General features: G+C 38.6%; 1 protein-coding gene across 1 annotated transcript in view; it reads right to left on the reverse strand.

Moving 5' to 3' along the window:
* Positions 1-227: 227 nt before the first annotated feature.
* GRPR (gastrin releasing peptide receptor) overlaps positions 228-27022 on the reverse strand; it is a 53633-nt gene continuing 26838 nt past the window's right edge. The window contains exons 2-3 of the mRNA XM_043998212.1: positions 7301-7652; positions 228-620 (exon numbers count right to left, since the gene is read on the reverse strand). Of these exons, the coding sequence (XP_043854147.1) occupies positions 228-620; positions 7301-7652 (745 nt within the window). The remainder of the gene's footprint in view (positions 621-7300; positions 7653-27022) is intronic.

The following is a 27022-nucleotide window of genomic DNA, read 5'->3' on the forward strand; positions in this document are numbered from 1 at the left end:
CAGTAGAAGATATGAACATCTTGATGTCTCTTCAGAATACCTATGCCTCAGTCTCTGTTCCCAGCTCCCTTCTGCCAAAACCAATTTCCCAAGGGTTTCAGGTACTCTCTACAACATGGAGATCCCAATTGGGGGTGATGGGGAAGGGGTGAGAGGAGCTAAACCTCCGATGGACCAGAAGAGGGTGAAGGAGAGCCCAACCTAATGCCACCCATCCTGGGGCAGCTCTACACATAACCCTCATGGCATGCATGGTTGCCATTAATGAGGCTGAAGGTGGCCACAGACTGGTTGGTGCTCTTGAGGGATGTCATGCACGTGGTGCTCCTGCCGGTACTCTGCGACCTCCTGAGCAGTCCCTGCCGGCAGCAGGAGAACTGGGAGTTGAATTGTTTCCTGAAACTCTTGCTCAGCAAGTAGAGAGCGAAGGGGTTGACGCAGGAGTTGGCGAAGGCCAGGAGTCGGGCGCAGATGCTGGTGACAAAGTGCAGCATGGAGATGTCCACCTCCGAGTAGTGGTAAGATCGGTACAGGTAGATGATGTGGTTGGGCAGCCAGCAAACAGCAAAGAGAGCCACGAACACCAGCACCGTCTTGGCCAGCCGCTTTCGGGATTCGATCTGAAGAGACCCAAGGAGAGACAGAGAAGCAGAAGCTCAAGGATTAAAATGAAATTAACTAAGACAGAAAAGGGATGACAATGCATCAGCCACAAGGAGAGCTTAAAACAAAGCTGATTACATGGCTTAAAGGATTACATGTAGCAATGACAACGCCGGCCCTTGAGGGTTTATTGGTTCTGCTAATTTGTGGTGCAAACTCTACACCCAATATTCATTTTCTGGAAATATGACTAGACTGATATAGTGGCTGGCCACACGGCACAACCCAGGATTCTCCCTGTGTCTCTTACCCTATTTTCCTGAAAAGTTCCACATTCTGGCCATATAGCAGGATTCACAATAGAAGTAGGATCATTTTCACCCCTTCCCTCTTGCTCTTTGGACACAAGCCCACTGGTCCTGCTGATGGGCCTATGCCAGGAACAGCCTCAAGTGAGGAGGTAAGGGAAGGAGTATTATGGTAGACTTCATCCATGCCTTACTACCCCAGATTCATAGGTAGAATCTAATTCCCTACCTACCTTTGTGTTGTCATTGAGAAAACTGAGCCCTGAAGAGGTTAAGTAATTTGCCCAGTGCTATGCAGGTATTCATTTGCAGAGCAGGGTTCTGAACCCAGGTTCTCTAATGAGCATACTTTCCACTGCACCACACTGCCACCTTTGAGACAGGTACCTCACAGTATCACATCAGTAGTGCAGGAAAAGAGGTGCAGGTGGACCAGTGGATAAAGTGCCAGGCATGGAGTCAGGAAGACTCATGTTGCTGAGTTCAAATCTGGCCTCACACACTTTGTGTGTCCCTGGGCAAGTCACTGAACTGTATTTACCTCAGTTTCCTCATATATAAAATGAGCTAGAGGAGGAAATGGCAAAGAATTCCAGTATCTTTGCTAAGAAAATCCCAAATTGGGTCACAAAGAGTCAAAAATGACTGAAAACAACTGAACAACAAGTACAGAAAGGATGACTTGATAGGAATTAGCTATTGATGGCATTCCCTACAGAAGTGGCATGGGTGATGTTCAGAACAATGGGACTATGCCCCAATGCTACCCTTCATTACTTGATTCCAAGAGCAGGGATGACCAAACTTCAAAGACAAACAAACAAACAAAAAATCCTTTATATATTAAAATTGCCTATATGGGGGCAATTTAGAAAGACTGCTCTTTCCCAAACTATTTCTCCAACTCTCTGGCTACTGAGGCCCAGAATTTCATCACACCCTATTCAATTCTTTGAATTAAAACCTTGCTGGCCACCAGCTATTCCTTAAAGCCGAGGACCAATTCATTAATCCCTATTAATCATTAACAATTTAGTATGAGTTACTTTATCAGGTCCATTTCCTCCTTGATCACCAGTTCTGATCAAATCATAGATAGAACTAAGAGGGAAGGAGAGGTAATCTTGGACTGTGGGACAGAAATGCAAAAAACCTTTTAACATAATGTTAGATTCAGTGACTTGGAGTTTTACATAAAAGGCTGTACATCAAATTGACAATGCTAGTAAAAAAAAATCAAATTCAATGTGGTAGCTGTAAAGAAATAGGCACACTGTTAAATTGTTGATAGAATGATAAAATAAATGCAATTTACCAACAGCCAATAAGTTACACTAATGAACATGCCCTTTGAGCCAATGATCCTATTACAAGGACCATATTAAAAGAATGCTTTTCAAAGGAACAAAAGCAAAACCCCTAGCTATACAGACATATTGATAGCAGCTTTATTAATAAAAGAGCAAAAGACTGTAAACACCTGATATATTTAGGAATTGGGAAGTAACTGAATAAACTGCAGTCTATCAATATAATGAAATATTATTGTACCATAAAAAAGACAAATGAAAAGAACAGAAAGAAATATGAGGAAACTTATAAGAAGTGATTCAGAATGAACAATTCAGAATCAGAGTTATAGCCCTCTCTGACTACAAAAGAATCAACAAGAAAATATTGTTATACAGAAGAAAAAGAGAGGGGAAAAAGAAAAACATATCATCTTGCTAGACTGCATATAATATTTGTCCTTTTATCAAATTCTAAATAATTTGACATTTTTAATTTTACATGTGGTTTTCTCTCATTTTGTTTTTTAATGGTTGCTTATAATAAAAACATTTTTTGAAACAATTTACATAAAAGATCCACTTCTCAGTGAGCATGGCCAGTTTTCCTTGACCCTATGGATAGCCTTCTGTTTTATGGAATGACTTAGGTGCATCTTTTTTGGGACCCAGCCTATATGTCACCTCCAAATACTCATGTGAACTTATGTGAGCCATATCTGGGACAGCTAGCTTTGGGGTTTCTTGTTCTGAGTTTATGGATATTCTCAAACCCCATTCAAGGCCTGTGCTAAAATAGACAGGAGGGGCAGCTAGGTGGCACAGTGGATAGAGCACTGGCCTTGGATTCAGGAGGACCTGAGTTCAAATCTGGCCTCAGACACTTGACACTTACTAGCTGTGTGACCCTGGGCAAGTCACTTAACCCTCATTGCCCTGCAAAAAAAACCCAATAAAATAGACAGGAGCTTTCTATCCAAGCCAGGCCACTGGTGTGTTGCTTGCATGGATGTTCTCACAATTCCTTAGATTCAACCTTTTTTTTGTGGGGGTGGGGGGGGAGAGATAAAGAGAAGTTAAATATTTTTGCAACTTCAGCCATAGTCTCTCCCACTTCAACCCCTCTTCTAACTCTGCCACAAAGTGCAAGGCTCAAGAAGTTTTTCCTTAATAGGTGGTGGTATTCAAATTGATTGAATTACATATAAGTTAACAGTAAACACTTAAGAAAGAAATATTACTCATTAGATTTACTCTTGAAACTTCCTCTTCCAATCAAGTGAATTTTTTCTAGACTGGTAAGATCAGGTTCCATAGTTTGCTAATACTGAATTTTAATGGAGAGGGATCTGCACGGTCAAGGGACAAAATGTGGTATCATTGATTTTGTTCTTTATTTCCTGGATTGGCACATGGGTCAATGGAAATGGAGGAGGTATCTTGATTTTCCCTCTTTGGCCAATGATAGTTACTTAGAAATATAAATAAACTAACTTAAAATACATTAGTAGCGGGGCAGCTAGGTGGTGCAGTGGATAGAGCACTGGCCCTGGATTCAGGAGGACCTGAGTTCAAATCCGGCCTCAGACACTTACTAGCTGTGTGACCCTGGGCAAGTCACTTAACCCCAATTGCCTCACCAAAAACAAACAAACAAAAACAAAACAAAACAAAAAATACATTAGTAGCAGCCTGGATAGTGGATAGAGACTCAGACTTGGAATTGAGGAAAAACTTGGTTCAAGTTCTATTTCTGTGTAACCGGGGGAAAGTTATTTAATCTGTCAGTGCTTTAGGTAACCCTCTACAATAAGTTATGGATGAGGTGCCGACCTGCATTGGAAGAACATGTTTCCTCACAAGGACATCTCTATACCAAAGTGTGGTATCAGGTACCCTGGGGACCCTGAGGCCCTTTTAAGGGCATTTTTATAGTAATACTAAGATGTTTCAATTTCTAATACAATAAACATTGATAGATAAATCTCACATAAACAAAAAGTTCTCTGGGATCCTTGATAATTGTGAAGAGTGTAAAAGGGTCCAGAGACCAAAAAGTTTGAGACCTGCTGTCCTAGTAAGATGAAGTCACAGATTTGGACAAAAATAAATAAAACTCCTCAAAAATACACTATAAATCAAACACTATTATTATATGGTATATGTTATCCTTAAAGATCTGTCTGCCTCATCTGACCTCAGTATATAGTTTCATGAACACCGTTTCAAGTAATATGATTGTCTTGCTTCTGTTGTAAGAGGAAAAGTCATTTTTTCTGATGGTAGAACAAGGAAGGAAATGGATATTCCTCCCTGAGGGTCACTTTCAGAAGACAATTTCATAGAAGTCTCCCCTTCGACCCTACCACCTCCATAACCTTGACAAGAAATTGAATGTTGTAGGGTGAGGCCTTCAATTGAGCTGATTCTTTACTGAAATAGTGGATGTATTCTTTTCTGCTCTAAAGGCTGGGACATCCACATCCAGGCTGCAAAGTAAGGGAGGAAGGAGAATAGTAACTCATCAGCAGGATCTCCATTTTTAACAGTTTCTTATCAGAAATGAAATCGCAAGCTTCTCTTTCTTTTAGCTGGTCATGGTGTGTACTGCAGGGGAAGGTAGGGAGGAGGCACAAATGAAAGTGAAAAGATATTGTGAATAATTTTCTTAAATGTTTCACTGGGCTCTTATCTGTTACAAACAATTATGCACGACAAGGCAGATTATTCTTCCATGCCAAGGAGCAACAGCTAGCCTTCCTCTTGAGACAGGAGTTCAGGCTCCTTGGATGGAGTGGAGCCTTTTGGTTTTTTATATATAGCAAAGTCAAGGTGGGAGAAGGGAGATGTTAGGAGGCAGTTCATTCCTCTTGCTACCTTCCTCACATAGTTGTCTTTACTTCATAGGATCATAGATTTAGGGTGAGAGTGGATTGTTGAAGTCAGCTAATTCAACCCTCTCATTCTACAAATGGGGAAGCTAAGGTTAAGCTACTCACTCAATGTTACACAGGTAGCAAATAGCAAAGTCAGCATCTGAAACTTAAGTGCTTTGACTCCAAATTTAGCGTTCACTCCAAGAGGATCGTGAGATAATGGATTTGTATATTGAATTTATGTGTATATTGGGCTATTTCTTCTTTGCAACTAAGTGACTGTTCTAAAGATGAAAGAACCCCAAGTTGGAACTCAAGAAGAACTGGGGTTGAGTCTTAGCCCTGATTCTTATCAGAGAACCAACAGCTTAGAAATGCTGTTTATCATCAGGTCCAATGACATCATGGGGTGATGGCTTGACTTGTGCATGAATTAGATTTAAGTGAGGCAGAGTTACACAAAATTGTCAGCCTCACTCTGTATTCCAGACTCATCAAAACAAAAGTCAATACAACTGGTGATGGTCCAGGGTGCAGTGGATAACCTTGGCATCTTCAACATCTGATCAAGCTCTAAGCACTCCACAATGCCTCTTTCAGCCATCTTCATGGCCACTGGAACAAATTGTTCTCATCTGCCCATTCCACCAGGGGAAGTCTTCATGTTCTTGGGGTAGACATGCCCCTAATTCACCAAAGATTTTGAGGCCTGTTGGTTACCTTCAACCTGGTTTAGCCCATTTGCCAAGATGATTTTACTGGGTTTTACTGCCACTGTATATGCTACAGCTTCTTGGAGCCACAGGTGAGAGCTGGGTGGACACCAAGAGTGGATGAGCAGCGTTGAAAAGGGCTCAGCAAACCCTAGGATCAGAGGAGCTGGTCCTTCAACACTCCAACTTAGAAAGAAGATGAAACAGAGACCCAAGAGTCCAACTTCCTCATTTTACCGCTAAGTAAAAAATCAAGGATTTAAACTCAGGTTTTCTGACTCCAAATTCAGCACTTTTCCCACTGCACCACAAACTATATGGCCTCGGGAAATCCTTTTAACGAATTTGAGCCTCAGTTTCTTTATCTATGAAATAGACATCATTGTGAGGATAAAATGAGACAATATAGATAAAATATTTTGTAACTGTAAATTGCTATATAGGCTATCAGCTATTATTATTTCTTTTCCTTCCTTTACTACAACATCTCCTTCCAAATATAAATAATTATCACAATTATTTTACTCTGTGTGCCCACTAACACTTCACACAGTGGCAAACAAGACACTCAAAATAAGTCTAACAACATTTTCAGGATGCTAGAAGAAGGGGGAGAACCAATATATTTGCCAACTATCTCCTAAGTCTCATGTTGCAATTCAACAATTCTTTTAAATATTACAAAAAGAACCAAAAGCATCTAGATACTTCTCACAAATAAATCTTACATGTCTCATTAACTTCCTAGGTGAATATAATACTTGTCATATGACAAAAAAGATGCTCGACTAATTTAAGTACGTGAGTACCTAGGTTATCTATACACAAAACAAGGCTTCCTGGAACTTTTAGGTTGACTTGAAACATCTCATCTAGGGGGCAGCTAGGTGGCTCAGTGGATGGAGTACTGGCTCTGGAATCAGGAGAACCTGAGTTCAAATCCAGTCTCAGACAGTTGACACTTACTAGCTGTGTGACCCTGGGCAAGTCACTGAACCTTAATTTCCTCACCAAAAAAGAAAGAGAGAAAGAAAGAAAGAAAAAGAGAAAGAAAGAAAGAAAGAAAGAAAGAAAGAAAGAAAGAAAGAAAGAAAGAAAGAAAGAAAGGAAGGAAGGAAGGAAGGAAGGAAGGAAGGAACAAAGAAAGAAAGAAAGAAAGAAAGAAAGAAAGAAAGAAAGAAAGAAAGAAAGAAAGAAAGAAAGAAAAAAGAAAGAAGGAAAGAAAGAAAGAAAGAAGGAAAGAAAGAAAGAAAAGAAAGAAAGAAAGAAAAAAGAAAGAGAGAAAGAAAGAAAGAAAGAAAGAAAGAAAGAAAGAAAGAAAGAAAGAAAGAAAGAAAGAAAGCTCTCATCTAACCCTTACCTAGTGCACCATTCATTCAAAAATCACATCTGCCTGTTGTGGAACCATCTGTATTTATCCACCTATAAATTTTTCATTAGTTGCCAAAGAGATCCAAGTCATGACCCAAATATACCCCAAGTGAGAAATCCATGCATCTTAAAAAACCTACCTGCCTTCTGACATGTATGTTCCCTTCCACTGGCAAATTGTAAGCACTCCTGATCAAATTCTTGGCAATGAAATAATAATATACAGAAATGATGAACAAGGGAATAACGTAGAAGATCAGGAAGGAAGCCATTGAATGGATTTTGGGGTGCAGCTCATTGGAGTGGGGGTATGGTGCACAGCTGACAAAGGTTTGGTTGGTGCTCTGCTCGTAAAAAGGGTGCAAATCAGAAAACACGGCTTCAGGAATGGCGAGCAACATGGAGACGATCCAGATAAACGCTGCTTTTAAGCAGATCTTCAACAGGGCATGGGAGGCTTGGATATCCATTGGTCGAACGATAGCTTTATACCTAGGTACGAGAAAGAAAAAAACATTAATGCTCAGAGAGTCATCTTTTTATTTGATTTTTTATTCTATGCACCTTCATCACAAAACATCTATCAATGACATCCATTTGCATGCTCTGTGGAAGGTAAAGTTATTTTAAGAAAAACAAAGACAAGGCCATTTTCACTTTTTGTCAGGGTTTTGTGGAAGGCAGAGTGCTGGACTTGGGGTCCAGAAAGACTCCAAAGCTTGTCTTTGCAAGGGTGTGACCACAGGTTAGTCACTGAACCGCCTGGAGCCTCAGTTACTTCATCTGTAAAATGGGGATAAAAATATTTGTCACTTGAACCCATCAAGGTTGTTGTTATAATCAAATGAGATGATGTCCATAAAATACTTTGGAAAACTTGAAAACTTTGAAATGCTGGTTATATTCAACCACTACGAAAACATGGATAGTAATTTTTATAAAGGAGATAGGGATAGTGAATATTCTTTAACCTAAGGAAAATTTTAAGAATTCAGATATTGTTTTAGTATTCAAAAATTGCCTTTTCAGTTTGAGAGAAAATACTGAATCAAGTAAGTCATACAGGACCAGAGGATCATGAATTCAGAGGTAGAAAGGAGCTTGGAGGAAATACTGCCCAACTCTCACTTTACAGGTGAGAAACTGAGATCTAGATAGGCAGATTGAGCCAATCTAAAATAACACAGACATTAAATGGCAGATTTGGCCTGAGGGCCTCTGATTCCATGGTATATTTGAACTTTACTATTAGCCCAACCTGTTCCAGAATGGAAGTCGGGACACTATGACTATAACTTGGAGCTTGATGCTGTATGAGATGATTATGGATTTGAGTCAGTTTCAACTCTGAGGATGGGGTCTGGAAGGTACCCAGCCCCGCCCCAGTATAGTTAGTTTAAAAGTTTATTGCTTGTCAAATTCTCACTGTCTCCTTTAAGTTTTATTGTCAATTAACAGTATTTTTACTTCTGCTCAGTCTCCCCACTTGTCAGCTACATCTTAGTTTTATCTGGAATCCATCATGTGTCAGAACCCCAGTCCCTGTTGAGTGGGTCGGGGAGTTTGCCCACCAATTCAATACTCGGGACTCGGTAGAAGTCACTCGGTAGAAATCATTCAGCACAAGATGTGGCAATTAAGTTGAGACCAAATGTTAAGTGACATGTCTCTTTTTTCTCAGAGCAGAATCCCCTTGACCCTAGGGTCCCAACAATGGATTATTCTTTTATTCTTTATTCTATTTCTTTGATTTCCCAACATAGCCAAAGATAAATTTTAACCCTGTCATCCTTCTAAAATTAACACGACTACAAAACAGTGCTGAAACACCTGAGTGACTCTTCCTGTTATTCAAGTTGAATATCTTTGGAGAAAGGGGTTGGGAAAGGGGGGGGGGAGTCAGTGGGAACTGTGAGATCTGAAACATCTGACTGTCATTCCCCCGTTGTTCCCTCTTCCTTTGGTTTGACCTTGTTCCCCCTCCCCTTTCCCCCCGTGTTCCTGGAACACGTATGCATGTCTCCACACATTGATCATGAGCTAAACACGCACCCTGGGTGAGACAGGATTGGATGTTAGATTGTGAGCTCGCCCTAGTGTGCATGGGGACTTCCCCCCAGACCAACATTCCTATAAAAGCTCAAGGCATGTATTAGCTATTGTGACTCAGTTATTGAGTTTGCTCATTCCTATAGGAATGTAATAAATCTGTCTCTGCTTGACTTGGTGGTCTCCTCGAATTATTTGGGTAAACTGAGGCAATTTGCCCCAAACAATGCTATCTATGTCAGGGGTAGAAGCATGCCACCCTAGATGTTGGCATCCCAGTCTTGGAGAATAGTAGGGGAGTGGGGGAGGCTACTGCTGTCTTCTCTATTGTGGTATTTTATAGCACAGTACCCCCTTCCATCTCTCCCTTCTCCTACTACAGTGCATATACCATATATATTAAAACAATTTTTTCAGATACCGTATATTTCGTCCTATTTTCTCTTGATGATTTTTATTAGTTCAATATGTTTTTCCTCTTGTATGCTTTATTTCTATAACATTTTTTTCTTGCTTAGTATATGGGGAAGAATATGCCATGTTAAATATTCAGATTGTGAATATTGGCAACCTGAGATGGGTTTGAATCTTTTCTGGTGTCTCCTCACACTGTGATGGGAAATATATGATGGAAAGAAACTACTATGAATTCAATGATGAATTCTAAAATTAATTTTAGATATTATAGAAAGAAAGTAGTATGAATTATTAAATTCAGAGTAGTAATTTTTCATTCAATAGATATTTTTCACTTACTATCATCAGAGTTAGATACAGCACTGATAGATCAAAGCTTTAACCTAAGGTGCTAACATTTAAGTGGTATCTTCCATCCCTGGTGTAGGATCAATTGCCTAACCAGCACCTTTTACTGTCTCGGTAGAAGTCTGACAATCATCCACTTCCCTGACAAGGGTCTGATGGTCTGATGAGAGTGGTCTCTGTTTTCCCAAGTCTGACTCCATTGTACTTTCTGGCCTAGGGGAAAGATCGTAAGGGAGACCTGATGGCAAAGAATGCGCCTGGGCTACTATCTCCCTCCTTTCCCACATCCTCAATCCCAGTTGGTTACCAAGGACAGCACCCAGAACAGAATCAAAGTATCCAATAAAATAAACCATCAGTCCCCTAACATGACCCCTACACCTCCCCCCTCTTCACCTGTTGTAATTAACTGAGGGGGCTCCATCTCCATTCTGTTACTTGTTTAGCACATGTATTACTTTCCTCTTTTTATTAATTATATTTGACCCAGAAGCCAGAATTCCTAGTTACCGATTATTCTGTTGGGTTGCACAAAAAATGGTATTTAAAAGGAAGCATATTATTTGAAAAGATTGGGAATCACTAGACCAAGTGACATCCAGAACATTTCAATAGCCATTTTTATGCTTTATATTTCTTATATATTATGTCTATAAATAATCTCCCACTTCTTTATGAAAGATTGTGGGAAAAATAATCAAGGATCATTCCATGAGTGGATCAATAATTGTTTACTCACTATACGGTAAACAAAGCAATTATATTCCTGTTGCAGTGTTTTTATCTGTTCCCCACCTTTCTCCCTTTACAAGCTATCTTCTTCCTCTGAGCTTATATGAACCCTACATTTTTTATAACATCAAGCTGAAGTTCTACTTTTCATTGATGCCTTCTCTGACTTTCACCCCACCTCTTCACCAGAACTCTCCAATATTTATTGTTTATACCAGGGTTTTCTAATGCAAATTATACTCTGGATTAAAAAATTAGGTATATTTTTCTACTTTGAATCATTTTGCCTTCAATAGCTTTAGGAGGTGAACTTTTAGCATTTTGGGCGGAGGAATTAGGAACTGGGGATAAACAGGGAGCAAAATACAGGAAGAGGAGTCAGATTTTTATCTGTATTTTAAAAAAAGAAATAAGGGTGATAACAGTGATTTTATTGTTATAGGGCAGAGCTTCTTAAATTTTTCCCACTTGTGATCCCTTTTTGCCCAAGAAATTTTTATGCAACAGTGCATGCCTAACTGAGAAAACTTCTTCTATTAATGCAGATTGACAACTTCTCTGAAAGTTGTAGTCTTAAAGAGTTTCCATAAACCATAAGAATGTAAGTGACTTTTCTAGGGTCACACTGCCAGTATGAATCAGAGGCATGACTTGAGCATAGCTCTTAGAGCTCTGAAGCCACCTTTCTGTCCACTACAACATGCTTCTTTCTTCTCACAGCCCAGAAATAAGGACCTTTGATAATAAGATTTTTATGGACTGGTAAAAATTTGTCATGGACCAGTGGCAGTCTACAGATGAGAAGATGAAAACCACTGGTCTATATTGAGTCATTTCACACTTATAAATAGGCCTGAGCTGCCGGTAATCTTTTTGTTGGGATGTTTTATTTTTTTCCTGAATTATAACCTTCTTGAGAACAATGAATATGTCTTATATTTATTTATGCCCTATTCCCCTTGCCTATCACAATTTCTTGTGAGAAGTAGACATACAAGAACTGTTAAACTGATTGATCGATTCCTTAAACATAGGAGATCAGTTTGCTATACTAAGATTTTTACAGATGGGAAGGTAAGTTCAACTTTACAGACTTGTTCAGTTAGGATTATATTATAGTCTGCAGTATGTAGAGAGAGGATATGAGAGACAGCATAGTACTGTGGGAAGAGTAATATATATGGAGTCAGAAGTTCTGGGTTCTAATTATGGCTCTGCCATTTATTATCAGATTAACCTTGGATAAGTTACTCTATTGAAAATTATGTTGAATCAGTGACCCATTGTTCCCAGCATCACTTGTCAATCAGTGTTGGAGAAGTTTTCACCCAGTCACTCCTCCCCCACCTATGACCTTTGTACCCCTACCTACAAATGATCACATTCTTGCTACCTTGGGGAGGAGCTGAGATGCAAAGGCTCAACCTTTTTTGCTGATGCTGACCTATCCAAATTGTATTAAAATTATCTATAAAAGCTGATACCACTTTGAAGTCATTGCTGATCTTCAGTGATCAGCCTGTCAATGTGACATATAACAAAACCCCTTTTAATTCTCTTTGTCCTGAGTTTTGCCTCATTAATCAGAATGAAAGCACAAATGAAGAATTTTCCTTTCAACAACTCTCCCTCTCTGGGCTTAGCTCCTCATGCATAAAATGAGGCAGTTGTATTAGATAAAGTCTAAGGTCCCCTTCAGCTCAAAATCTATGATTTTATTATATACCTATGCCTACAGTGAGATGGAGGTTAATTAGATCATGCTTTATTCTTAAAAACGTTCCTGCTTTGCTTTTTTCTTATATAAAACTTGAAAAAGTGGAGGGGGCAAAAATTACTCTTCAGGATTAAAGTATCAAAGACCTTTTGGGGTAAGGAGGATCAGCCTTCTTCCATGCTGAATTCTAGGACCTTTAGGTATACAATGACTGACTGAATGACTGACTGACTGAATGAATGAATGAATTAATGAAAAAGCCCTTATTAAGTGTTTACTATATGCAATGCGTCATTGTTAAAGATCCCTGCACTTTGCTTAATTATCTGCAATTCCTCATTGAAGTCAGTAGTTTTGTCAGTAGTTTGTTTTTTATCTCTGCTTTACACACACACATATATACATATTCTGTATACCTACATATTCCCTTAAGAAGAAAATAAGCTTGCTCCTTGGAATGCTAAACTGTGCCTGCAACTATATATACAAATAACAAAACAAAAACTTTTTTGCCTTTTTGCCCCCAGGAAATTTTTTTGTAAAGGACTTATATAAATGAAGAAAAAAATTTAAAGCATTTATATAAATGCAAAGTAGTGATTATCTTTCCATATAAGCTAAATATGCTCTACTATCTATTGCAATGAAATCTTATTAATAGGGAAATACGTTATAGTTTATAGTGTTCAAAACTTGGAGCTAGGAAAACCTGAGTCCGAATCCTTTTTCAGACATGTATAGCTTTGTGATACTGGGCAAGTCATTAAAATTCTCTGAGTAAGCATGGTTTTTCTTTTTTTTTTTTAATTAATAAAGTATTTTATTTTTTTCCGTTACATGTAAAGATAGTTCTCAACCTTTGTTTATACAAGCTTTACAATTTCAGATTTTTCTCCCTCCCTCCCCTCTCTCCCCCCTCCCCTAGAAAGCAGGTAATCTGATATAGGTTATATATATATATATATATATATATATATATATATATACACATAATAACATTAATCCTATTTCTGCATTAGTCATGTTATAAGAGAAAAAAATCAGAGCAATGATGGAAAACCTCAAAATAGAAAAAAAAAACAGCATCAAAACCAAAAGAAATAGTATGGTTCATTTAGCATCTATACTCTGCAGTTCTTTTTTTTTTTTTTCCTGGATTTGGAGATCCTCTTCCATCACGAGTTCCCTGGAACTCTTCTGTGCCATTGCATTGGTGAGAAGAATATAGTCCATCACAGTAGATCAACGCTCAATGTTGATGTTACTGTGTACAATGTTCTTCTAGTTCTGCTCATCTCACTCATCATCAGCCCACGAAAGACCCTCCAGGTTTCTCTGAACTCCTCCTGCTCATCGTTTCTTATAGCACAATAGTATTCCATTGTATTCATATACCACAACTTGTCCAGCCATTCCCCAATTGATGGGCACCCCCTCAACTTCCAATTCTTTGCCACCACAAAAAGAGCAGCTATAAATATTTTTGTACATGTGGGTCCCTTTCCCCCTTCCATGATCTCTTTGGGAAAAAGACCCAAAAGTGGTATTGCTGGGTCAAAGGGTATGGACAGCTTTATCACCCTTTGGGCATAATTCCAAATCACTCTCTAGAATGGTTGGATCAGTTCACAGCTCCACCAACAATGGATTAGTGTTCCAATTTTCCCACAGCTTCTCCAACATTTATTATCTTCCTTTTTTGTCATTTTAGCCAATCTGATAGGTTTTGGGTGGTACCTCAGAGTTGTTTTTATTTGCATCTCTCTAATCATTAGAGATTTAGAGCATTTTTTCATATGGGAATAGATAGCTTTGGTTTCTTCATCAGAAAACTGCCTGTTCATATCCTTTGACCATTTCTCAATTGGGGAATGACTTGGGTTCTTATAAATTTGATTTAGTTCCCTATATATTTTAGAGATAAGGCCTTTATCAGAAGTACTGGTCTCAAAAATTGTTTCCCAGCTTTCTGCCTCCCTTCTAATTTTGGATGCATTGCTTCTGTTTGTACAAAAATTTTTTTAAATTTAATGTAATCAAAATCATCCATTTTGCATTTTATAATATACTCTATCTCTTGTTTGGTCAAAAAACGTTTTCCTTTCCAAAGATCTGATAGGTAGACTATTCCTTTCTCTCCTAATTTACCTATGGTATCACTTATTATGTCTAAATTGTGTATCCATTTTGACCTTATTTTAGTATAAGGTGTAAGATGTTGGTCTATGCCTAATTTCTGCCATACTATCTTCCAGTTTTCCCAGCAGTTTTTGTCAAATACTGAGTTCCTATCCCAGAAACTGGAGTCTTTGGGTTTATCAAATACTACATTACTAGTGTCATTTACTACTGCATTTCCTGAGCCTAGCCTATTCCATTGATCTACCACTCTATTTTTTAGCCAGGACCAGATAGTTTTGATGACTGCCGCTTTATAGTAAAGCTCCAGGTTTGGTACCGCTAACCCACCTTTCTGTGAATTTTTTTTCATTATTTCCCTGGATATTCTGTAAGCATGTTTTTTCAAATGTAGAATGGAAATAATAACAGCCCCTAACTCAAAGGATTGTTCTAAAGATCACATGAATTAATATCTATACATGAATTTGCAAACCTTAACTATATAAATACATGTCATCATTGCCATTTTTATTGCTTTGTTTAGTTTCATTCAAAATAGAGAAATTGTCAGTCACCTGTTAAAAGGACAATTCTTTGGGCTTTCACCCTGATTAAGGAAGCAAAACTCTGGACTGACTCATTACTAAGGAATAGAAAGGGATTCAATATGGAGCCAGTTTTTCTTGATAGCTTTTGTAATGAGATAAAGACAATTCCAACAGGTCATGTCAGCAAAAGGGATGGGCCACTGCACCTCAGCACCTCCCCAATTGCCCATACATGAGGGCAATCAGGCAGGATCTATGTGAAAAATAGCAGGTGATATAAAGAATAGAGACTGGGTGACATCTCCCCTAAAAGAGCCTCCTTCAATTGAGCTTCCTCCAACACTGATTTATAAGCAGGAATGAGAACAATGGGTCACTGAGTCAGTATAACTTTCTGTACACCCTCTTGTTCAGGAATGGGTAGGCAATAGTCCGGCTGTAATCTGCCCTGGTTAGTTCACATCTAGAACACTCTGTTTAGTTTTTGGTACCAAAGTTTAGTTTTCTGTGTCCTAGCCCATGATTTTTGTAAAGGCATTATATGATATAGAAAAATAAATATGCTCTTCAATATTCCTATTCGATAATTATCTTAGTGCTTTCAAGCTTAGTTTTCCCACCATTCTTTTCAGATCTATAATTTCCTTTGTTTTTCTGTTTGACTTGTAAAGTTCACCAACAGTTAGTGTCACACTATAAAACTCTTTTCCTCAAATTTCTTAATTACTGTATCATCCATTGCACATACACACACATGCACACACACGCACACACATGCACACATATACATATATATATATATATATATATATATATATATATATATATTTGTTTTGGTTTTTTGGATGAGACAATGAGGTTAAGTTACTTGCCCAGGGTCACACAGCTAGTAAGTGTAAAATCTGAGGTTAGATTTGAACTCGGGTCCTCCTGAATCCAGGCATGGTGCTTTATCCACTGCGCCACCTGGCTGCCCCAGATATATATTTAATACTCATATTATTATCTCAGTTATCTTTCAATTTAATGTAGTTTTCCTGTTTGTCTCTCTTGGCAATATATATTTTCCCAGTTACCTAAAATCAGGATTGCAATTCCTACATTTTTGGTCTCATCTAAAGCATAATAAATTTTATTTCAGACCATCAATTTGACTCTTCTGCATTTTTTGTTTTAAGTAAGTTTCTTATATATAGCCATAATTCATTGTTAGATTATATTTCCTAATTGATTCTCCCTCTCTCTTCGATTTTATGGTTGTATTTAGTTCATTAATGTTAAAGGCTATAATTATTGTGTTTGTTTTCCTCCATCACATTTTATTATTTAAGAAAGCAAGAACATAGCATAAGGCCCCAGGATATTTGTTCTGATTCAAGTCTTCTTCCATACTCCCACGGCCCCATGTACTTTCTATCCAAAACCTAGATTCCTTGACTTTACCTTTATTCTCTCCTTTGGCCTTGACCCTTTTCTTTCTTCTCCCATCATCCTTGCTTCCCTCTCTCCCTCTTTCTCTCTCCTCCTTCTTTTCCTTCCTTCCTTCCTTTTCTCTATCACTTTCTTTCCCCTTAGTCTTCTCCTTACTTCTCCCCTCTCACCACCTTTTCCTTACCCAGACCACCTGACTCTTTCTCTGGGATACCTTAATTTATGATACCTCACTATAAAGAGCACAATGTGCTGCAAAAAACAAAAACAAAAACAAAATTCTTACCCTTCCTAGGGTATTCTCATATTTGATTTTCTTTCATGAGTTGTCCAAAGATGTCCTCTTTGTTTTTTAAATATTCTTTTCACACTCACACAGTGTGAAACATCTAAAATACTTTTGAAATTGTGTCTTGTTCTGGTCCCCTGTACAATTTCTCCCCACTCCTTGCTAGTATAAGTAAGATTATAAATAGCTATTATAAGGTAACAATAGTGGGAAGTAAAATTTCAAATGGGGAACATGGAAGTCACTTACAATCTGTCCCATAAATTAGGGGTGTATAGGACTCATTGGCAACTGTCTGAAAAATTAACTGAGACCACATCCTGAGACTATGTGCTAAGCCCTAATGTAATGACCCCTCTGGTCCTGCTAACTTCCCATGGTCTGTAATCCTCAAATAAGCTCCAGATGTGTGCAATAAGACCAGCAAAATATCAGCAAGATATCATGTAAAGGGGAAACCTTTTTTACAATTTTGAGATTATGTTGATATATTAATGAACCAGGCCAAGGGTAGCATGAATAAGAATGAATCTATCCCCTACCACCACAACTCTATAAAAATGGAACCCCAAACTCCTGGCCCCTGAGCACTTCACCATCGGCTAAGAGTTTATACTGCCCAAGTGCTCTCAACTATGATCAGTGGTTGAGTAAGTCTGTGGCCCTCCCTCTTCCCATTCTCTCCCCCATTGATACCTGTCCCCCTCCACCACCCCATCTTCCATCCCTAGCCATTTGCCTCTATACTCTTGGTGCCTTATTAAAGTATGATTGAAACATTATTCCTCACTTGTTGCCATCATCTTTCCCAGAGAGCATCTAACAAACTGCATGGGCATGCTTGCCCTGGCCCAAAGGAACATCTTTGCAGTTCCTTCCCTTATTTCATAAACTGGGAGCAGCAGAACTGAGACTAAATTCTGTCCCACAGCGGTACCTACTGTGAACAAGTGTGGTATAGTGAATTCACTGATATAATACAAGGGTGGGCATGTGAACCTCATGGCCCCTTCCAGGAGGGATTTTTCTATTACTTGGGTCATGATAGGGCAATTATAATCCTATAAATCTATTACTAGGACAAAGACAGCAATCACATATCTTACTTTGCAAATCCCAGATAAGAATATGGTTCTGTATATCTACTTTTTAAGAAAGCTAAGTCAACATGTGCATATTAAGTGTTGAAAGAATGCTAATATGCTAGAGAATAGTCCAAGGAGGGATACCAGATCATAACATCTGAGGATGGGTTGAGAGAAGGAGGAATGTCAATCCTGGAGAAGAGATGGAAACTGCAAAAAAAATGAGGCAAACTGAGGTTAAATGACTTGCCAAAGTCACACAGCAACTAAGTATCTACGGCTGGATTTGAACTCAGGCCTTATCTTGATCACAGGCCCAGTGTTCTATCCACTATGTCACCTAGTTGTCTTATTAATAAAACAAACGCTCCATTGCCCCCAAGTGATTGGTGGAGCCAGAATTTGAATCCTTATTTCCTTCAAGCATTCTTTCTTTTATTTCCTGTTAAGTGCATAAAACTTTAATGCTTGAATATTAAAAGAAGAAGCTTGTTATTTTCCATGTCACCATTTTAGATGTAATATTCTCCAAGAAAATGAAAAAAAGTGGGGCTCAGGCCTTACCCTAAATAAAAAGTGAAGTAGGCAAGATTTATCTTTAGTATATCCAGTTTAGTATCTTGCCAAGAAAACCCTATGGACAGTATGGTCCATGAGTCCCACGGGTTCATTAAGAATTGGATACAAATGAACAACTCAACAACAACAATATCCAGTCTCACTTTCTGCACCAAACCCTGCCCCTCCCGGTGTCTTAAACTCTATTAAAATGTGCACACTAGTATATATTAGTACCAGTCATTTACATTCTAGTGTGAATTTAAGTCAATATGATCCATCTCGCAGAGGTCCAGGAGTTCCCAATTGAAAGTAGTTCATTATCTAATTTGATGAAGAGTCAATGATAAGCATTTATTATTTTATTGTTAAGTAGAACAATATTATAGGGGGCAATCAGTCCTTTCAGAGCAATGTTATAAGTGGGTGACTGGCCAAATTGCATTATAAAGAAGTTTCAGATATAAACAATGAGGTTTGGTTGTTGTATAATCAATCAATATATATTGAGGTTTGATTATTTGATTAATGAAATTATTGCAAAGAGATGTTGATTGGGGGGCAACATTATGTAACATATGCCTATACTGATATTGTAATGCATATTTCTAATTGTAATGTAATAGGATGTAGACATTTTTTTTCACTTGTGGGAAAAAAAAGGCTTTTCTCCAAAGAAGTAAGAGCCTTCATGATAGGTAAGGAAGTGACTCGGAAAACTGCAAAACCATGAAATGTGGGGTGAGAAAAGGGCAGGTGGTATGAAGAAAGAGAATAGGAACAGACAGTGTCTTGGACACTGTGAGAGGCTGCATGGTTTGGTAAAAATAGCACTGTCCTTGGGGCAGCTAGGTGGTGCAGTGGATAAAGCACCGGCCTTGGATTCAGGAGGACCTGAGTTCAAATCTGACCTCAGACTCTTGATACTTACTAGCTGTGTGACCCTGGGCAAGTCACTTAACCCTCATTGGCCTGCAAAAAAAATAGCACTGTCCTTAGAAGTGAAAGCTTTGGATTTGAATCCTGGTTCTGTCACTTACTTGCTGTGGGACCTGGCAAAAGTCATTGAATCACTCTGAGGCCCGAGACTGCTATGAGAATTAAATTAGTATGTACCTATTTCTCATGGCCACATGTCCTGGGGAGGCTGGGAGAGATGTTTCCCAGGCCCTTCCTACCTTTATTGAAGCATGTTACCTGCTGCCAGTGAATGTGTCCTTCACCTCTGGATGCCTCAAAAAGGAGAAGACTATGCGTAAGTAGGTAGATTTAAAGATACAGATGATTCTACATTCATAGCCAGTGGAAAAAGGCTGCTCCCAACAACATGGTAGGCCAGGACAAAAATTTTCATGTATACACTAGTTCTTCTATCTTCAGGAGCAGGTCCCAAGCAGCTCCCACATTTAGTTAGGTGGTCTGGGCATGTGCCAAGTCCCTGTTAGATGTGTATTGAATCAAGCCATCAACAAGCATTTATTAAGGACTTACTATATGCTATGCACTGAGCTAGATATTGGGCTAGCATATACAAAGAATGAAATAATCCCCACTTGCACAGAGTTTACATTCTAATGGAATCATTCTTCCCTAGGGTCTGCTGAGCTACATTCAGGTTCAAAGTGAGGGGCAGCAAATATATTTGGCCTCAGACCAATGAGGCCAAACTCTATTTACAGATCAGGCAAATCACCAGAAAATAAATCATAAAGCATTTCATTGAATGTCAGGAGTTAGGAGGGGGGAATTCAGGCTTAAGTGAGGTGAAGCATAGTTAGGGTCCTTCCTGAAAAGGTGGTTCCTGGGGAGGGAGTTGCCAGACAAGAGAGGACTATTTTAGGGTGGAGGTTTCTCTAGGGTGGCAGTACTATAGAACAGGAGAAAAAAAGAGTCAGAGAATCCAAGCATGAGATTTATCCTTATCCATGTTTCACCACTTCAGTAAAACAATATCAAAAGAAACCCCTCAGGAAGAAATGATATTGCTTCTTCTCTTCTCTTCTCTTCTCTCCATCATCCTTATATTATTGTCATCTACCGTGTTGTTTTTCATATCCATCCCCTCAACTGGGATTTCCCTCATCTCCCTCCTAGCTGATGTGACCTCCGAAAAGGTCTACACTCTTCACTGTCTCCTTCTGAGACTGGGGTAAAACTCCCTCCTCTCTTTGTATTCCTGTCATGCTCACCCTGGGAATTAGTACCCGGATATTCCTGAAGCCCCTTTCTGCCTCAGGAAGGCTCTACTTAACCAAAGTGGAGCAGAGAGACAAAAAAGGGCATAACGGAGCTATCTGCCAGCACAGTGAACATTTGTCCTCTTTAAAGATGCAAACAGAAAGACACTATTTATTTTTATTACAGCTATTAATATTGTTAAAGGTAACACCCTGACTCCCAAACATGCAGAGCAAAGGGGAGGTAGAAACTTAGACATCAATCTGAACAGACTCCCACATCACCTTTGGATGCTGAAGCCTTCTTCAGAGTCATTTGGCAACCACTGACCGGCCAGCTATAAAGAAAGAGCTTAGATTTTTCACCATCCCAGGAGGATGAAATAGTTCTGGAGCTCAACACTAACTTGGTAAGTGAGCCCTTGAGACTAGGTCTACACAATATGAAATATTACAGCTTCTGGTTGGTATGCTTAAAATAGAAAAGAGTAAACTCTGTAAATAAGTTAGTGCTTAGAAAGGGTACAAACATTGAGGCATAAGTAGGTTATTGGCCATGCCTCCCAAAATGTTGTCAAAAGGAAAACAAATCACAAAAGTCTTGTTAGATCCCTTTGGCGAATTTATGAGTAGCAAAATTTCCCAAACACTGAGTAGCATTCAACCTGCTTCATCAAGAATGCAGAAAATATGAGTATTTCAATACTCCTCTACTTAATGGATCCGGGGCCTGTCCACAGTGAATGTCCTGATTTAGTCAATTATCCACCCAATGGTACCTCGACATTTATTTGGATCTTCCTGGGAGGTAGCATGGCATGATGGATGGAAAGTTGGATTTTGAATGAGGAAGAAATAGATTCAATTCTGATGCTTAACCAGCTGCTCATTTTGCAGATGAGAAAAACTGAGGCAACAATGAGATATGGGCCACATTGCTAATAAGAATCTGATGTGGCATTTCAACCCATAGCTTTCTGAGCCTAGTCCAATGCCTTATGCACTACAATATAGTTATCCCACCTGCATCACGACTTTCTTCAATGTGATTTTGATATTTTGCTGGTCGGCAAAAGAAATTAAATGGGAATTTAAGGCATCTATAATGTTGGGATAATAATATCTGCAGTACCAACCTCACAAGATTATTGTGAGGGTAGTGAGACAGTGTATGGTACTTTACAAGCTTTAAATCATGTAAACACCAGTCCACATCATCACATTCCTATGTGATTTTTCTAGGCTGATGTCATCAGTGGAACTTTTCTTTTGCCTATTTTTTTGTCCCGTCCTTGTTCCATGATCCTAGCAAAAAACTTCATAGAGCATTGATCTCTTCTTCACAACAATAATCCTATGATCCTTAACCTTTCCTCTGTTGTTTTTCTCTCACAGAATCTTGTTTGATTTTAACACATGCGAGGGAAACTTGTGGAAGGTGAGCTTTTATCCTGTTCCATCGAGTACAATGTATTTTTTAAATCAACAAGCAATAAATATAATAGAATTTCGCCTTCTTTCAGTCAACTGGGTGTCTCTGAAGGTGTGGTCTGCTCTAATAAACATCGTCTGTGAAAAAGGCTCTTTTCATTCTTTTATCAAGGAATACATACACATATACATGCATGCATACATGTGTGTGTCTATAATGTGTATATATATATATATATATATATATATAATTCTCAAAGTAGACGCCACAGACATGAGAAAATAGGAATCTGCTTCAACAGTTACTAAGGCCAAATCCAGTGATCTCTATGAGCACCCGGGATGATTTCCATTCTTTTGAAATTTTCCTCACTTTGAAATGTCTTGGAAGTAGATCCTCAAGAGCCATTAAAAATGTTATTATCTCCACCATGAGTGTCCTTTGCACGTACTGGGATGGTGGCACCCATTCTTTCTCCTCCCCCCACCCAAGGTGCATTTCTACTTCCAGAAGCTCTGGTAATGAGATGTGAGAGCCCAGTGTTATGGTTCTACTTCCACATGCCTATTTGTTGTCCCCCTTCCATTTTTGTCTATCATTGCCCTTCAGCTGCTTTGACATACTGAAGTCTCAAACTTAGCTTTCTGAAGAATTGCTTGGATTTTTGCTCTTTTGGGAGGGAATTATGCCTCATGGCCTTTCATTGTCCATTATGTAATGTTTGTAATCTTCCATTAGAATTTGTGCTCTAGGGTAGCTAGGTAGTACAGTGGATAAAGCACTGGCCCTGGATTCAGGTAGACCTGAGTTCAAATCTGGCCTCAGACACTTGACACTTACTAGCTGTGTGACCTTGGGCAAGTCACTTAACCCTCATTGCCCTGCAAACAAACAAACAAATAGATAAATAAATAAATAGAAGTCATCCAATGGCTTAAGAAGCAAAAAAAAAAAAAAAAGGAAAAAAAAAGAATTTGTACTCTAAGTGGGTGCTTGCCCTTCATCATCATGAGTCTTCACTTGCCAAAAATGATGAATTTTTTTCTTCCTGGAGCTGTTTCTAGGATCTTTGTCCTCTTTGTGGTGGTGACATATCAGTTAAATATTTTGAAGATATGATACTAGAGTCTAATTCTTTTATTTTAAGCCATTTCCTCCTTTTCTGAATAAGAAGCTGGTTTCAACAGGTGAAGTTGGTACCGTTGTCATTATTCATAGCATAAATTTTAATCTTGATCCTTTTTTTACGTGAATGATGATTTCAATGATTTGACTACACACATGTTGCTGATTTTGAAATGACTCCTCCATCAGTGATCAGTTTTGTACTCTCTGCCAAGATTCAGTCAGGCTCTTGACTTCCAGGATCAAACATGAACAACTTCGTTTGGCATTTAAAGCTCTTCTCAACCTGGCCTATTCCTTCCTTTCTAGTCTACTCACTCTTTGATTTAGTCACATTGGCTTACTTTCAGTTCCTTGTACAGGAAACACCATCTCTTCTCTCTCTGATATTTCATTGGCTGCTACCCATCTTTCCCTCCTTACCTCTACTTCTTAGCAGGAAGCCTTTCTTGTTTCTCTCCCTCTTCCTCCACCCCAAAGTGTAAACACCTCCATTGAATTCTTATCTATACTTTAACTACAGAATGGGTGTTCCTAGATTTGGGAAAGACCTTAGCTTACAAAAGCCAAGGTCCCCCACTGCATCCTGGGCCATTGCCAGTCATCTTGACTTATATCTTGCCACTGAACTTCAATGACTCTGGAGGAGAGAGTGAGGCTTATGACTTTGCACAGGCCTGTCTCCTTTATATCTAATTCACTTGCCAGTCAACACATCACCCTACTGACTTCATTGGTGCTCTTCTAGAATGAAGGATGAGTGGATAAAGCACCGGCCCTGGATTCAGGATTGCCTGACTTCAAATCCGGCCTCAGACACTTGACACTTAATAGCTGTGTGACCCTGGGCAAGTCACTTAACCCTCATTGCCCCGCAAAAAAAAAATAAAATAAAATGAAGGATGAACAGCAACAATACCTCCTCTATGATATTACCTTCCATATACTACATACGAATCTTGAATGTGCCTAATTATGTAAATATTGTCTTCCCCATTAGAGTGGGAACTCCTTGAATGCATATATTATTTTTGTTTTTTCTGGTATCCCCATCACTTAGCATAGTGCCCTGGTACATAGTAAGCATTTACAGTAATAATTGATTAACTGACACGTGTTAGTCATTATTCCCCATCCAATCTAATCACTATTTACTAAGTACCTACTCTATGTCAAGCACTGTGTTATTCACTGAAGATACAATTATTAAAAAGACAGTCCTTTCCCTCAAAGAACTTACAATCTAAACAGAGAAATGGCACAACAAAGGAGGCAGGAAAGGTAGAGAACCAAGCGGAATCTGGGATGGAGGTACCTTGTTTTGTGGAATTGAAACCAGGAGGCAGCTAGGTGGTATAGTGGCTAGAGCACTGGCCCTGAAGTTGGGAGGATGTGAGTTCAAATCCATCCTCAGACACTTGACACTTATTACTTGTGTGTCGTCATGGTCCTCATAGAGAGGAAGGACAAACAACAACAATTGAAACCAGCCAGAGTAGCAGATGCAAATTGGAATGATCCAAGCATCCAGTTTCTGTCCTCTACAAAAGAAGGCATTGGGAGGAGTTTGATTCTCTGTCCTGTAGTCCTTTAATGAGAGGAGAGGGGAGACTGAGGGAGGTGGTGTCAATTAAGGCTCGGGTTAGCAACATAGTGGTCAGATTAGAAGTGATGAATTTGTCCTAGAAGGGGCATCTGGTTCCATGGCATTGAAACTAGTAAGAGCAGCAGCAGATGCAACATCAAGTGGCCAATGCCTTCTGACTCTCTGCTTAAGAAGAAATTGTTACTGTTGTCCATGTGGAAGGAGAAGGGAGCCACACAGGACTAAGGGACGGGCTATTTTCTAGTTTTGTCGAATGAATCTCAGTGGTTAAAGAATTCACAATCTAACACATCACCTTCAGGTGAGGACTCCTGGGGGCAGCTGGGTGGCAAGTAGATAAAGCATCGGCCCTGGATTCAGGAGGATCTGAGTTCAAATGTGGCCTCAGACACTTGAGACTTACTAGCTGTGTGACTATGGACAAGTCACTTAATCCTCACTGCCCTGCAAAAAACCAAAAACCAAACAAACAAAAAAACCAAACCAAACAAAAAACCCAACCCCCAAACAAACAAACAAATAAACTAAACTAAACTAAACAAAAACCAGTTGAGGACTCTCATCATACTGAGTTCGGTTTGTCTTCAGATAGAAGACATTATTCCTGGGATAGTAGAAGGAGACTTTTCAGCTAAGTGAAACCTTCCAGCAATGGTGTTTTTGGTAGTGTTACAGAGGGCCTGACCAAGGAGGGCCCGGTGCAGAAAATATATATGTTTGACTAACAAGCTTCTGAAAGTTCATGACGTCATTGGCGAATGCTATTATGCTGCTAGCGTAACCTCCAAGAGCCCAAGGCTCACCCTCACATCATGATAAAGTTTCAGAGTAGAACTTCTTTCAAATACTATCTACTAAGTTAGTGAATAAATCATATATATTTTAGGAACAGGCAAATAAACAAAAGTGACATTTTCAATTTTTGATGATATTAAAAGGTTTTACTATGATATATTTTCCTAATTACATATTTAAATTAAAGTGAGCATTAGAGTGGATTTTTTCTTGAATTTTACAAAAATATCTTTAAACTTTGGGTATCTTAAATTGAATGTTAAATTATCTTTAGAAAATGCTTTTTGAGAAAATGCATTATAAAGAATTGTGCTTAAAAACAGAAAATTTCATCATGAAATATGGATTATCATTTAAAACAATGGAATTTGAGAACTGGAATGGATTTTAGGAATTATCTAATTAATTAAATTAAATTATCTAATTAATTAAATTATCTAATTTATCAGATGAGGAAACTGAGGGCTAGGAAGGTAAAAAAAGTTTTCTTCTGGTCACATAGCAAATTAGTTGCAAAACTCATACTAGAATCCAAGGCTTCTAATCTAATATGTCTTGATTTCTGTATTCTTCAAATAAAATATAAAATTAAAGATGAGATCTCATTATCTGTGGTTTAAAATTTTACTTTCATATCTAATGGGAATACAATATCATTTTAATTAACATTTCAACCTCACCGAAAACATAGCAGCCATATTTTTGTGGTAGTTAAAGGAAATGGAAATACAGTGGGGTCCACATCCATTAGGAAGTAGGTAAAGAAGATGTGATATAAGGATATAGTGGAATATTATTGATCCATAATAAATTACATGTGTGAAATTCATAAAAAAACATGGAAAGTCCTATTTCAACTAATTTAGGGCAAAGAGGAACCAGGAAGGAGTGAAATATATGTATATGTATATGTTTATGTATATGTACATGTATATAAAAGATACATTTTACAAATGTATAAAATATGTGTATACAATATGTATATACATATATGTACATGTGTATGTATGTGTGTATATACATATATATACACAGATAAGAGTACTTTTTGGTGTTGGTGTTGGTGTTACTGTTCAGTTATGTCTGACTCTTGGTAACTCCATTTGTAATTTTCTTGGCAAAGATACTGAACTGGTTTGTCATTTCCTTCTCCAGCTCATTTTATAGATGAGGAAACTGAGGCAAACAGGGTGATGTGACTTACCCAGGGTCACACAGCTAGGAAATGTATGAAGCCAGATTTGAATTCAGGAAGAGGAGTCTTCCTGACTCCACGCCTGGCACTCTATCCACTGTGTCATCTAGATGCCCTATAAAATCGAATGAGAATAGCACTGAAGATCAGTCAATTGTGATTAATTATAAGGCTTGATCTTGGCTCTGTGGAATATTTGATGAAACATATGTCCCTGATGTTACCTACATTGTTTGA

Source organism: Dromiciops gliroides, chromosome 3, assembly GCF_019393635.1.
Source record: "Dromiciops gliroides isolate mDroGli1 chromosome 3, mDroGli1.pri, whole genome shotgun sequence".
Taxonomy (NCBI): Eukaryota; Metazoa; Chordata; class Mammalia; order Microbiotheria; family Microbiotheriidae; genus Dromiciops; species Dromiciops gliroides.